The 15,780-nt window shown below is 43.1% G+C and overlaps 1 protein-coding gene across 3 annotated transcripts in view; it reads right to left on the reverse strand.

The window, feature by feature from the left end:
* Window positions 1–3,623: 3,623 nt before the first annotated feature.
* Window positions 3,624–15,780, reverse strand: part of LOC133568807 (kelch-like protein 10) — a 93,772-nt gene continuing 81,615 nt past the window's right edge. For all 3 annotated transcript variants that reach the window (XM_061920958.1, XM_061920959.1, XM_061920960.1), the window contains 3 exons: window positions 12,453–13,064; window positions 12,238–12,387; window positions 3,624–4,215 (listed from right to left, as the gene is read on the reverse strand). In XM_061920958.1, the coding sequence (XP_061776942.1) occupies window positions 3,853–4,215; window positions 12,238–12,387; window positions 12,453–13,064 (1,125 nt within the window). In that variant the 3' untranslated portion in view covers window positions 3,624–3,852. The remainder of the gene's footprint in view (window positions 4,216–12,237; window positions 12,388–12,452; window positions 13,065–15,780) is intronic.

Here is a 15,780-nt window from a genome sequence, read left to right on the forward strand (position 1 = left end):
TAAAGCCCACATGTCACATCAAAGACACAGGAGACAGAGCTTGATCAGATTAGAGGTCTCCTGCAGAGCGTCACATTCCTAAGCGTAATAAACCACTTCTGGCGACCCGTTCAAAGAACATCATCAATTAAAACGAGTACAAGTAATTTTGCTATCACACTTCCAATACCGATATTGGGGATTTGGATTTTAGCTGGCATCCAATTTGATGTTAGCACAAATGATACATTTGTTATTTTGAAGTGCGGAATTTTAGAAATGGCTTGATCAAGTGAAATTACTGAGAACGGTAGGTATGAAAAGCGCTAACCTATTAACTGTCTGGAGTGGCCTTATGCTGTCTTTAATGTTGAAGTGAAGTGGTCATTATTTATTTGGTGACACCTAAAGGCCACAATAATTCAGTTAAGCTTATGACGCAGTGAGTTAAAATGATGCAGACTGGATACTGAATACTTTAATACACTTCTTCCTTGGAGAATACTATGTAAGTGTAATATACAATTATAATTATTTGATAATAGTTTATATTGACCAATGTGTTGTTTTGAATTGCAATATTGTTCATTTAAGGTCACTTACAACAAATACCGAGCTTGAGTGCTATCATTTGCTTAGCCGTTGTGTATATCATGTTTACCTTTTGTACAAACCCCGTTTCCATAAGAGTTGGGAAATTGTGTTAGATGTAAATATAAACGGAATACAATGATTTGCAAATCCTTTTCAACCCATATTCAAATGAATGCAATACAAAGATGAGATATATGCAAATAATAGTTATGGTAGCTTATAATTCCATGGCATGCAACACGTGCCAAAGTAGTTGGGAAAGGGCATGTTCACCACTGTGTTGCATCACCTTTTCTTTTAACAACACTCAAACGTTTGGGAACTGAGGAAACTGATTGTTGAAGCTTTGAAAGTGGAATTCTTTCCCATTCTTGTTTTATGTAGAGCTGTCGTATTTTAAGCTTACGAGGAGTGATTTCTCCAGATTCTCTGAACCTTTTAATGATATTATGGACTGTAGATGTTGAAATCCCTAAATTTCTTGCAATTGCACTTTGAGAAACGTTGTTCTTGTTACTTATTGGAAGACATTTAGATGTCAACTGATGTCCAGCTTTGCACATGCATACATTCTGCAGAACTGCTCAGAGATTGTCGATGCAAGCTGATATAATTTCATTACTTTATATGATTATATATTTTTGCTAGTAAAAATTAAACAGCGTTAAAAACCAGGTGTCTACAACCGGAAGTAAACGCCCTGGACTTAAACCTAACGTGCAACCCTTATTTTTCCTTAATTTTTGAAAGCATTTTAAAACCTTTACAAATTGAAATCAATCAATCAATCAATGTTTACTTATATAGCCCTAAATCACTAGTGTCTCAAAGGGCTGCACAAACCACCACGACATCCTCGGTAGGCCCACATAAGGGCAAGGAAAACTCACACCCAGTGGGACGTCTGTGACAATAATGACTATGAGAACCTTGGAGAGGAGGAAAGCAATGGATGTCGAGCGGGTCTAACATGATACTGTGAAAGTTCAATCCACAATGGACCCAACACAGTCGCGAGAGTCCAGTCCAAAGCGGATCCAACTCAGCAGCGAGAGTCCCGTTCACAGCGGAGCCAGCAGGAAACCATCCCAAGCGGAGGCGGATCAGCAGCGCAGAGATGTCCCCAGCCGATACACAGGCAAGCAGTACATGGCCACCGGATCGGACCGGACCCCCTCCACAGGTGAGAGTGGGACATAGAAGAAAAAGAAAAGAAACAGCAGATCAACTGGTCTAAAAAGGGAGTCTATTTAAAGGCTAGAGTATACAAATGAGTTTTAAGGTGAGACTTAAATGCTTCTACTGAGGTGGCATCTCGAACTGTTACCGGGAGGGCATTCCAGAGTACTGGAGCCCGAACGGAAAACGCTCTATAGCCCGCAGACTTTTTTTGGGCTTTGGGAATCACTAACAAGCCGGAGTCCTTTGAACGCAGATTTCTTGCCGGGACATATGGTACAATACAATCGGCAAGATAGGATGGAGCTAGACCGTGTAGTATTTTATACGTAAGTAGTAAAACCTTAAAGTCACATCTTAAGTGCACAGGAAGCCAGTGCAGGTGAGCCAGTACAGGCGTAATATGATCAAACTTTCTTGTTCTTGTCAAAAGTCTAGCAGCCGCATTTTGTACCAACTGTAATCTTTTAATGCTAGACATGGGGAGACCCGAAAATAATACGTTACAGTAATCGAGACGAGACGTAACAAACGCATGGATAATGATCTCGGCATCTTTAGTGGACAAAATGGAGCGAATTTTTGCGATATTACGGAGATGAAAGAAGGCCGTTTTAGTAACGCTTTTAATGTGACTCAAAGGAGAGAGTTGGGTCGAAGATAATACCCAGATTTTTTACAGAGTCACCTTGTTTTATTATTTGGTTGTCAAATGTTAAAGTTGTATTATTAGAGGTCGGTGTCTAGCAGGACCGATAATCAGCATTTCCGTTTTTTTGGCATTAAGTTGCAAAAAGTTAGCGGACATCCATTGTTTAATTTCATTAAGACACGCTTCCAACTGACTACAGTCCGGCGTGTTGGTCATCTTTAGGGGCATGTAGAGTTGGGTGTCATCAGCATAACAGTGAAAGCTAATACCGTATTTGCGTATGACGTCACCTAGCGGCAGCATGTAGATGCTGAAGAGTACAGGGCCAAGGACCGAACCCTGGGGAACTCCACACGTTACCTTAACATAGTCCGAGGTCACACTGTTATAGAAAGATAAATATATTTCAACACTCAAATCCAGGTAATATGGGTCTTAAGGAAGAACAATATGTAATGTTTTCTCTGCCAAGTATACTGTGTCTATTTATCCAAAATAAAACTTGGTTAAAAGGTCTCAATGTGTGTATCAGTACTTTTTGAGCACGTTCAACAATGCTATGATAATCATGATGTAGTCATAATAACTGATATGAAATGTTCATATTGTTACATGCCTAATCCAATGTGACACTGATGTACTCTACAAAGTCAAGTTCAACATCTCCCATTTGCTTGTGGAGCTCAGTTCTGTGTGGAATAACCTTAAAAGATGCTATTGCTAATAAAGGTCCATGACGTATCTGGAAAACTGGATACGTCTGTTTAGATTAGATTAGATAGTACTTTATTCATTCCGTCAGGAGAGTTAAAATTTTCAGCACAATCCCATTCAAGTTTAGACAAACATTACAGGGAGACAGAACAGGATCGCTGACGGGTCTGCCGGCTTCCAGCGCCCCTTACAAAAAAGATGAGATAAAGGTAAACAAAGAGGGGGAGTGGGTTTTGATGAAGACTTCAGCACTGGAAGGAAAGTGCTTGACATATCATCCTTGAAGTATTAAAATATGAAGGTATTTTACTTCTGGAAATGGGATGGGTTGATGAAAGTAGATTACAATTCTGGGTTCTGAGGGATGGTCTTTTTATCTCAGAAATTATGGCTTCATTTTCAGAGGTCTAAAAATAAACTTTGCGGTTCTGGTTTGTTCCTTGAAACCTCAGTGAAGTCTTGTAGTGTACCATGAACGAGATGTATTAAAAGACTGAAAAAGCTCTTCAGAATTAAAAAGTCTTTATTGACCTCTGGTGGGCTTACTGAATCACACTAAACAGATAAATATGTATGAACCAGTGTGGGCAATTTAGTTATTTTCTCTGCTTTTCCTGTTAAGCATTTCCTTTTATAATAATGGATCTATTTTACAGTTTATTGGAGTTTTCCCGATTGGTTGAAAAGCTGGTTCAGGTTCACTTTTTCGACAGCACAAATAATTACTCTACAACTTAGATGTCCTCCTCTATATCCATGATATCATCTTCCAAAAAGAGCAATGGCAGATCATTCCGAAGCATAGCGTATTGGGCCATGTTGTAAAACCCAGTCATCACGCAGCAAGTCAAGGCGCTACGGGAGATCCCCATGTCGCTGGCTGCGGACCAAATACCAGTTGTCAGGTCGTAGTACTCAACAAGCTTTGTTGTAGAGATGCCATCGAACCCTCCGGTGACAAAGAGACGATCCTCAACTACTTCGATGCCAAAGTTGCTCCGGGGACAATCCATGGGGGCCAATACAAACCAGTTGTTAGTCTGGGGGCTGTAAGCCTCAGCGGTAGTCAGACGTGTTTGACCATCATAACCTCCGACCTTTAGGAGCAAACACAAAATGGAGAGTGAAATATTCAGAAATTGTACAAAAGGTTTCCTAGTGTCATGATCCGCTACCCGGACCATAGATTTTGTAGATTTTTTAGTTTGTTTGTGCACTTCCTTGTTTGTTCTGTCACCATGGTTGCTTATTTGGTTCACCTGCTCCTTGTTTCCGGACTCACACCTGTTTGTTGATTACCATCCTTATTTAAGCCTGCCCTTTCAGTTGACTCGTTCTTGCATCTTAGCTTTTGTTACCCGTAACAAGTGACAACGCTGATCCCTGTTTCTGGTAGACCTGTTTTTGTATTTTGCTAGCTCCCACGCTATGCTTATGTTTTCTTGTAGCTCCCATGCTAGTTGTTTGTTATACCTTTTCTGCGTAACGCAAGTTTTCTGTTTCCTAGTCTGTTTAAGTTTGAATTAATCTAGATTTTCTTACCTTTACGCTGTGTTCGAGCCCGAACTGCATCTTGAAAGAACGCACCCGCTTCACCATGCCCAGCAAACGTCACAATGTCATTATCCGTTACCCGGATCATAGGTTTTGTGGATTTTTGAGTTTGTTTGTGCACTTCCTTGTTTGTTCTGTCACCATGGTTGCTTATTTGGTTCACCTGCTCCTTGTTTCCGGACTCACACCTGTTTGTTGATTACCATCCTTATTTAAGCCTGCCCTTTCAGTTGACTCGTTCTTGCATCTTAGCTTTTGTTACCCGTAACAAGTGACAACGCTGATCCCTGTTTCTGGTAGACCTGTTTTTGTATTTTGCTAGCTCCCACGCTATGCTTATGTTTTCTTGTAGCTCCCATGCTAGTTCTGTTTGTTATACCTTTTCTGCGTAACGCAAGTTTTCTGTTTCCTAGTCTGTTTAAGTTTGAATTAATCTAGATTTTCTTACCTTTACCCTGTGTTCGAGCCCAAACTGCATCTTGACAGAACGCACCCGCTTCACCATGCCCAGCAAACGTCACAATGTCATTATCCGTTACTCGGATCATAGGTTTTGTGGATTTTTGAGTTTGTTTGTGCACTTCCTTGTTTGGTACCTTGCAAGTTTTCTGTTTCCTAGTCTGTTTAAGTTTTAATTAATCTAGATTTTCTTACCTTTACGCTGTGTTCGAGCCCAAACTGCATCTTGACAGAACGCACCCGCTTCACCATGCCCAGCAAACGTCACAATGTCATTATCCGTTACCCGGATCATAGATTTTGTAGATTTTTTAGTTTGTTTGTGCACTTCCTTGTTTGTTCTGTCACCATGGTTGCTTATTTGATTCACCTGCTCCTTGTTTCCGGACTCACACCTGTTTGTTGATTACCATCCTTATTTAAGCCTGCCCTTTCAGTTGACTCGTTCTCACATCCTAACGTGACGTTTGCTGGGCATGGTGAAGCGGGTGCGTTCTTTCAAGATACAGTTCAGGCTCGAACACAGCGTAAAGGTAAGACAATCTAGATTTATTAAAACTTAAACAGACTAGGAAACAGAAAAGGCAAAACAAACAGAACTGGCATGGGAGCTAGGAGAAAACATAAGCATAGCGTAGGAGCTAGCAAAATAACCAGAAACGGGGATCAGCGTCGTCACTTGTTACGGGTAACAAAAGCTAGGATACGAGAACGAGTCAACTAAAAGGGCAGGCTTAAATATGGATGGTAATTAACAAACAGGTGTGAGTCCGGAAACAAGGAGCAGGTGAAACAAATAAGCAACCATGGTGACAGAACAAACAAGGTCAGTGCACAAACAAACTCAAAAATCCACAAAACCTATGATCCGGGTAGCGGATCATGACACCTAGGACCATTAAAGGAACATCTTTCACAAATAAGTGGTGAAGATTCCAGTCGATTACACCTATTTGACCTTCAGGAAACATGATTGATACCACCAAGTGTCGCTGTAGACATGGTATCTGTGAAGCTGAACTGTACAGTGGGGTTTTATGGACTGCAGTTTTGCCAGAACAAAATTTTCAAAACATTACCTCTTAAACCCTGGGCTTGAGAGGCTTGCTAAAAAAAAAAAAAGACATATCCAAATTAAATATTTTTTTCTTTGTATCTACAAGTGTCATGTTTTGTGGTCACGTTCTGTTTGGTTTTGGACTCATTATGCACTCTTGTTTGTTTTGTCACCATGACAACTCATAAGTTTCACCTGTTTTGTGTTCACAACTCATGCAGCTGATTTGTTTGGACTCATGCACCTGTTAATCACCACAGCACTATTTAAGCCTGTAGTTGCCAGGCAGTCAGCTGGTGACAGCACCCCCTACACACCCTTGATACCCGATTGATTACACGGTCCATGCCATAGTGCCCGTGCCAATGCTCTGTTGTTTTTGACTTCTTCACGCCACAGTAAGTGTTTCGTTGTTATGTCCACAGTTTAGTGAGTTTTTTTAGTTCATGTTTCATGTCCTAAGTTGTTTTTGCCTCCGCCTTGTGCGCGCCTTTGGTTTGGTACCTTTTGAGTGATTGATTAAAAGATGTCAGTACCCTTCACGCCATGTCCGGTCCAGTCGATTTGCACCACGGGAAAACAAATCACACCATAGTCCACGCCTTGACAACAACATCTAAGTGGATTATTTTGGTATCATGCACCTGTTAATCACCACAGCACTATTTAAGCCTGTAGTTGCCAGGCAGCCAGCTGGTGACAGCACCCCCTACACACCCTTGATACCCGATTGATTACACGGTCCATGCCATAGTGCCCGTGCCAATGCTCTGTTGTTTTTGACTTCTTCACGCCACAGTAAGTGTTTCATTTTTATGTCCACAGTTTAGTGAGTTTTTTTAGTTCATGTTTCATGTCCTAAGTTGTTTTTGCCTCCGCCTTGTGCGCGCCTTTGGTTTGGTACATTTTGAGTGATTAATTAAAAGATGTCAGTACCCTTCACGCCATGTCCGGTCCAGTCGATTTGCACCACGGGAAAACAAATCACACCATAGTCCACGCCTTGACAACAACATCTAAGTGGATTATTTTGGTATCATGCACCTGTTAATCACCACAGCACTATTTAAGCCTGTAGTTGCCAGGCAGTCAGCTGGTGACAGCACCCTCTACACACCCTTGATACCCGATTGATTACACGGTCCATGCCATAGTGCCCGTGCCAATGCTCTGTTGTTTTTGACTTCTTCACGCCACAGTAAGTGTTTCATTTTTATGTCCACAGTTTAGTGAGTTTTTTTAGTTCATGTTTCATGTCCTAAGTTGTTTTTGCCTCCGCCTTGTGCGCGCCTTTGGTTTGGTACCTTTCGAGTGATTGATTAAAAGATGTCAGTACCCTTCACGCCATGTCCGGTCCAGTCGATTTGCACCACGGGAAAACAAATCACACCATAGTCCACGCCTTGACAACAACATCTAAGTGGATTATTTTGGTATCATGCACCTGTTAATCACCACAGCACTATTTAAGCCTGTAGTTGCCAGGCAGTCAGCTGGTGACAGCACCCTCTACACACCCTTGATACCCGATTGATTACACGGTCCATGCCATAGTGCCCGTGCCAATGCTCTGTTGTTTTTGACTTCTTCACGCCACAGTAAGTGTTTTGTTTTTATGTCCACAGTTTAGTGAGTTTTTTTAGTTCATGTTTCATGTCCTAAGTTGTTTTTGCCTCCGCCTTGTGCGCGCCTTTGGTTTGGTACATTTTGAGTGATTGATTAAAAGATGTCAGTACCCTTCCGGCCCAGTCGATTTGCACCACGGGAAAACAAATCACACCATAGTCCACGCCTTGACAACAACATCTAAGTGGATTATTTTGGTATCATGCACCTGTTAATCACCACAGCACTATTTAAGCCTGTAGTTGCCAGGCAGTCAGCTGGTGACAGCACCCCCTACACACCCTTGATACCCGATTGATTACACGGTCCATGCCATAGTGCCCGTGCCAATGCTCTGTTGTTTTTGACTTCTTCACGCCACAGTGTTTCGTTTTTATGTCCACAGTTTAGTGAGTTTTTTTAGTTCATGTTTCATGTCCTAAGTTGTTTTTGCCTCCGCCTTGTGCGCGCCTTTGGTTTGGTACCTTTTGAGTGATTAATTAAAAGATGTCAGTACCCTTCACGCCATGTCCGGTCCAGTCGATTTGCACCACGGGAAAACAAATCACACCATAGTCCACGCCTTGACAACAACATCTAAGTGGATTATTTTGGTATCAAAGTTCGGAAGACTTACAGTTCCTGTGTATATGAAATGTACACCTGGTTTGTCATTTAATTTGTGAAATTACTTGCGACATTCAGTGGTACCTCAGTATACGGTTGGCCGAGCTTACGTGTTTTTCAGGATACGAGATGTCTCTCTATTTTTTAATACTTCAGGTCGCGGGGAAAATCAGGTTACGAGCCTCGGCATCGCTATCTGGTGTGGCGAATGTCACAAGTGAACATTCGGGCTTACTCGGTAGCATGTGCTTATAGCCCGATATCGAATTGGTGAAAAGGTTGGAACATAGCACTGCTAGTCTGTATCATACTGAAGCAGAATGAGTTGATTAGGCGAGCAAAGGACGTTAAAATAATATGTAAATGGGGTACATGTGTCCATTAAAATATGGAGGAGTCACTGATGGGGTTTGACAGAGAAGTTCTGAAGAGAAGTTCTAAAAGTCTGCCCTATCTCCAATGCTTTACATTATCATTACATTATTTCATAGAACTACTGTCGTTGTTTGTAGTACCTTACCCCATGAGAGTATGGGGTAACATACTGTCTGATTGTGGCGGTCCGCTCCCTGTAAGATCAGTGCCAGAGCTTGGTCCGCATCGCCGGCAGTAAGTCGGACCCGTTTCCAGTGACGGTTGGACTGCGCCAAGGCTGCCCTTTGTCACCGATTCTGTTCATAACTTTTATGGACAGAATTTCTAGGCGCAGTCAAGGTGTTGAGGGGATCTAGTTTGGTGGCTGCGGGATAAGGTCTCTGCTTTTTGAAGATGATGTGGTCCTGATGGCTTCATCTGGCCAAGATCTTCAGCTCTCACTGGATCAGTTCGCAGCCGAGTGTGAAGCAACTGGGATAAGAATCAGCACCTTCAAGTCCGAGTCCATGGTTCTCGCCCGGAAAAGGGTGGAGTGCCATCTCCGGGTTGGGGAGGATATCTTGCCCCAAGTGGAGGAGTTCAAGTACCTCGGAGTCTTGTTCAAGAGTGAGGGAAAAGTGACAGGCGGATCGGTCCGGCGTCCTCAGTAATGCGGACGCTGTATTGATCCGTTGTGGTGAAGAAGGAGCTAAGCCGGAAGGCAACGCTCTCAATCTCAATCGATCTACGTTCCCATTCTCACCTATGGTCATGAGCTTTGGGTTATGACCAAAAAGGGCAAGATCACGGGTACAAGCGCCCGAAAGGAGTTTCCTCTGCTGGGTGGCAGGGCTCTCCCTTACAGATAAGGTGAGAAGGTCTGCCATCCGGGTGGAGCTCAAAGTAAAGCTGCTGCTCCTCCACATCCAGAGGAACCAGATGAGGTGGTTCGGGTATCTGGTCAGGATGCCACCCGAACGCCTCCCTAGGGAGGTGTTTAGGGCACGTCCGACCGGTAGGAGGCCACAGGGAAGACCCAGGACACGTTGGGAAGACTATGTCTCCCGGCTGGCCTGGGAACGCCTCGGGATCCCCTTGGGAGGAGCTGGACGAAATAGCTGGGGAGAGGAATGTCTGAGCTTCCGCTCTTAGGCATCGGATAAGCGGAAGAAGATGGATGGACGGATATATTGTATTTTTTCATACAAAACTTATTATCTAAAAAGTTAGTTATTCTGTTAAGAACACATGTTCAAGTGTAACTGTTTAAATCGATTGATTTGAATTCATTTCTGTTTTGCAATACAAGTTCTGCAAGGCACAAGCTGCGTCACAGAACCAATTAAACTGGTATCCCGAGGTACCACTGTGTTCTGGTCGCGGGCTGCTTGCTTGTTTTCGACATTAGCCCATTTAAAGGCCTACTGAAACCCACTACTACCGACCACGCAGTCTGATAGTTTATATATCAATGATTAAATATTAACATTGCAACACATGCCAATACGGCCTTTTTAGTTTACTAAATTGCGATTTTAAATTTCCCGCAGAGTGTCGTGTTGAAAACATCGCGGTATGATGACGCGTGCGATTGACGTCTCGGGTTGTAGCGGACATTATTTTCCAGCCCGATCCAAGCTATAAGTAGTCTGCTTTAATTGCATAATTACACAGTATTCTGGACATCTGTGTTGCTGAATCTTTTGCAATTTGTTCAATTAATAATGGAGAAGTTAAAGTAGAAAGATGGAGGTGGGAAGCTTTTAGCCTTTAGCCACAAAAACACAGCCGGTGTTTCCTTGTTTAAAATTCCCGAAGGTGAAGCTTTACTATGGATCAGAGCGGTCAAGCGAACATGGATCCCGACTACATGTCAACCGGCAGTTTTTGGTGAGAAAATTGTGGCATTATACCGGAGACATGAGGAGCCAGCGTCCTCTTGCAGCTGCGTGACTTCCCTCAGAGACACTCGCGGTCAACACACCCGTGGCCACACCCTTCCGACTTACAGGTACTATTTAATCTCACTAAAACACTAGCAACACAAAAAGCAGAAAAGGGATCTTCCAGAATTATCCTAGTAAATGTGTCTAAAAACATCTGCAATCGCCCTTTTTTTTCTAGTCCTTCACTCTAAATTTCCTCATCCACAAATCTTTCATCCTCGCTCAAATTAATGGGGATATTGTCGCTTTCTCGGTCCCAATAGCTCTTGCTGCTGGAGACTATGATTATAAACAATGTGAGGATGTGAGGAGCCCTACAACCCGTGACGTCACGCGCACATCGTCCCCTACTTCCGGTTCAGGCAAGGCTTTTTTATTAGCGAACAAAAGTTGCGAACTTTATCGTGGATGTTTTCTACTAAATCCTTTCAGCAAAAATATGGCAATATCGCGAAATGATCAAGTATAACTAGGGGTGTAACGGTACACAAACATTTCGGTTTGGTACGTACCTTGGTTTAGAGGTCACGGTTCGGTTAATTTTCCGTACAGTAAGAAAACAACAAAATAACAATTTTTTGGTTATTTATTTACCAAATTTGTAAACAACGGCTTTATCCTTTCAACATTGGGAACACTATAATAATTCTACCCAGGTTAATCCACATTAAACCGCCTCAAGTTGTTGCTTTGATTAAATAAAATGACAAAACCTTTTCTTCTACATATAAAAAGTGCAACATTAAACAGTTTCAAGTCAACTCATCATGCTTAATTTATTACAGCATTTGGGAAGCCTGTAGTTGACTTTTATTTTGCATATACACACGCGCACACACACAGCAAAATGAGCTAACCTAACGCTAAAAGCTAATCAGCCTTCACCTCAACCCAGAACTATGAGAGAGCTGAGCTGCAGTATAAGTTTCTAGAAGGTCAACAGGCTCATAGTGATGTTTGTAATAGTTGTGACTGGGAAGTGTTTTTTTATAATTTGGAGAGTGTACGATGTCAGCTGCTCATCTGCTAGACACATATTTGCTGAATACGCACTGCTGATTGGCTTTGTATGTAACCAATCAGATGATTGTGTGGGCGGGACAATGCTGGGTGCTCACTGCTCAGAGGCAGGTGCAGGGCAGCTTGTTAAGACTTTAGTTTACAAACTCGTTCGATGCACCCTCGTACCGAACCGAAACCCCTGTATCGGAACGGTTCAATACAAATACACGTACCGTTACACCCCTAGAATGGACCTGCTATCCCCGTTTAAATAAGAAAATCTGAATTCTGTAGGCCGTGGATGAAAAGTTACACAATTGTTGCCTAGCATAGAAACACAAATACAACCACACTGTACAAGGGTCCGGTGGTTTTAACCCCAAAACGATTAGGACCTGAAAAAAAGACAACTAGATACATTGTAGAAGTTTGCTCCTTAGTCAGTGTGTTTGGACAAACCATTGATAGACCACTGCTGCACAAACCTACAAGAGGTATTGCATCATGCTACTTACTGCATAAATGTGGTCAGCAAACCCAATAACTCCAATGCCACTGCGACGGCTGCTCATTGGCGTTATCATTGTCCACTCGTTGGTCTCTGGGCTGTAAGACTCTGCAGTTTGCAAGGGTTCGTTCCCATTAAAACCGCCACAAACATATATCTGGAACCAAAAGGAGCATGACAAAGCAAATATGATACTTCAGGACACTTTTTAGGTTCCCCCACCTTGTCGTTGAGGGCCGTGCAGCTGGCGTCGCTCCTGAGTTCGTGCATGCTGGAAATAAGAGTCCACTGGTTGGTTTCAGGTCTGTAGTATTCTGCAGTCTTTAGTCGTACTCGTCCATCATAGCCTCCTAATGCATAGATGCACCCGTTCAGCACGGTTACGCTCACGTAGCAACGGCGATAGTGCATGGGCGCCACTTCCTGCCAGTTGTGTGAGGTCAGGTCGAAGCGGCTGACGGTGTTGTAATGTTCCGTGCCATCAAAGCCACCCAGACAATAGATGCAGTCATTGAGGAAGGCGGCGCCGCAGTAGGCGCGAGGTTGTTCCATGTCTTCTATAAAACTGATCCAACTGTTGGCGTGCACGTCGTAGGCCTCGACGCAATGGGTTGGATTGGCGCCGCTCCAGCCTCCGATCGCCAGTAGGATGGCTGAAGGCAGGCGAGGACGGGCCACCAGGTTGAAATATCCAAAAACAGAGTTTGTTGTCATGTGACGAAGCACGCGTGTAGCGAAAGCCACCATGTCCAGGCATTTGCTGCTGTTCTGCACCAGGTGATTGGACAGCACGTTGATGGTGATGTACTCCTCACTCGTCAGCGCCAGACGCACCTACACAGTGGCAAGACTGATATTTAAGATATTAAGAGATCCCTGTTTATTTCCATACGTATGTAACATCATACTTTAGGGCTTTATAGGTGGTTTGAATCTTAAAGGCCTACTGAAACCCACTACTACCCACCACGCAGTCTGATAGTTTATATATCAACGCATTCCAATACGGCCTTTTTAGTTTACTAAATTGCAATTTTAAATTTCCCGCGAAGTGTCCTGTTGAAAATGTTGCTGTATGATGACATCACCGGTTGTAGCGGATTTTTTCCCCCCAGCCCAATCCAAGCTATAAGTAGTCTGCTTTAATCGCATAATTACACAGTATTCTGGACATCTGTGTTGCCAAATCTTTTGCGATTTGTTCAATTGATAATGGAGACGTCAAAGAAGAAAGATGTAGCTGGGAAGCGGTGTATTGCAGCTGCCTTTAGCAACACAAACACAGCCGGTGTTTCCTTGTTAAAAAAACCCGAAGGTGAAGCTTTACTATGGAACAGAGCGGTCAAGCGAACATGGTTCCCGACCACATGTCAACCGGTGAGAAAATTGTGCTAATAAGTCGGCTCTTCATCATATCATCCTAGTAAATGTGTCTAATAACATCTGAATCGCTCTCACTGCCCTCGCCTTTTTTTTTTTTTCTAGTCCTTCATCCATGAATCTTTCATCCTCGCTCAAATTAATGGGGAAATTGTCGCTATCTCGGTCCGAATCGCTCTCGCTGCTGGTGGCTATGATTGTAAACAATGTGAGGATGTGAGGAGCTCCACAACCCGTGTCTTCTACTTCCGGTACAGGCAAGGCTTTTTTATAAGCGACCAAAAGTTGCGAACTTTATCGTCGATGTTCTCTACTAAATCCTTTCAGCAAAAATATGGCAATATCGCGAAATGATCAAGTATGACACATAGAATGGACCTGCTATCCCCGTTTAAATAAGAAAATCTCATTTCAGTAGGCCTTTAAAGCTAATTTCTCCCTACCAGACCATGGAGGGTACTCAAAAATATGTTATCCTAGGCCATGTCTCAAATGCTGTAGTGAATATCTTTGCAACTGTTTAGCTACATGCAGATTTCCACCAAACCGTACCGTATTTTTCGGACTATAAATCGCAGTTTTTTTCACTCAGGAGCGACTTATGTGTGAAATTATTAACACATTACCGTAGAATATCAAATAATATTATTTAGCTCATTCACGTAAGAGACTAGACGTATAAGATTTCATGGGATTTAGCAATTAGGAGTGACAGATTGTTTGGTAAACGTATAGCATGTTCTATATGTTATAGTTATTTGAATGACTCTTACCATAATATGTTAGGTTAACATAGCAGGCACCTTCTCTGTTGGTTATTTATGCCTCATATAACGTACACTTATTCAGCCTGTTGTTCACTATTCTTTATTTATTTTAAATTGCCTTTCAAATGTCTATTCTTGGTGTTGGGTTTCATCAAATAAATTTCCCCCAAAAATGCGATTTGTACTCCAGTGCGACTTATATATGTTTTTTTTCCTTCTTTACTATGCATTTTCGGCAGGTGGACTTATACTCCAGAGCGACTTATACTCCGAAAAATACGGTAGTTTGGTTCAGATTACAACAATACCTATCTAATCAAATCTTAGCTGGCTTGTGTACAATGGAGCTAAACACACTGCTATCCAGTGGTCGATAGAGAGGTTATTTTCATGTCAACGACTTAAAGGCCTACTGAAACCCACTACTACCGACCACGCAGTCTGATAATTTATATATCGATGATGAAATATTAACATTGCAACACATGCCAATACTGCCTTTTTAGTTTACTAAATTGCAATTTTAAATTTCCCGGGAGTTTTTTCTTGAAAACGTCGCGTAATGATGACGTGTACGCGGCTGTTAGGTAATGTGAGCGCTATGCACACCCATCCATCCATCCATCATCTTCCGCTTATCCGAGGTCGGGTCGCGGGGGCAACAGCCTAAGCAGGGAAACCCAGACTTCCCTCTCCCCAGCCACTTCGTCTAGCTCTTCCCGGGGGATCCCGAGGCCTTCCCAGGCCAGCCGGGAGACATAGTCTTCCCAACGTGTCCTGGGTCTTCCCCGTGGCCTCCTACCGGTTGCACGTGCCCTAAACACCTCCCTAGGGAGGCGTTCGGGTGGCATCCTGACCAGATGCCCGAACCACCTCATCTGGCTCCTCTCGATGTGAAGGAGCAGCGGCTTTACTTTGAGTTCCTCCCGGATGGCAGAGCTTCTCACCCTATCTCTAAGGGAGAGCCCCGCCACACGGCGGAGGAAACTCATTTCGGCCGCTTGTACCCGTGATCTTATCCTTTCGGTCATGACCCAAAGCTCATGACCATAGGTGAGGATGGGAACGTAGATCGACCGGTAAATTGAGAGCTTTGCCTTCCGGCTCAGCTCCTTCTTCACCACAACGGATCGGTACAACGTCCGCATTACTGAAGACGCCGCACCGATCCGCCTGTCGATCTCACGATCCACTCTTCTCTCACTCGTGAACAAGACTCCTAGGTACTTGAACTCCTCCACTTGCTATGCACACACACACAGCTAAAAGTCGTCTGCTTTAACGGAATAATTACACAGTATTTTGGATATCTGTGTTGCTGAATCTTTTGCAATTTGTTCAATTAATATTGGAGAAGTCAAAGTAGAAAGACGGAGTTGGGAAGCTTTAGCCTTTAGCCACAC

The sequence above is a fragment of the Nerophis ophidion genome, linkage group LG14 (assembly GCF_033978795.1).
Source record: "Nerophis ophidion isolate RoL-2023_Sa linkage group LG14, RoL_Noph_v1.0, whole genome shotgun sequence".
Taxonomy (NCBI): domain Eukaryota; kingdom Metazoa; phylum Chordata; class Actinopteri; order Syngnathiformes; family Syngnathidae; genus Nerophis; species Nerophis ophidion.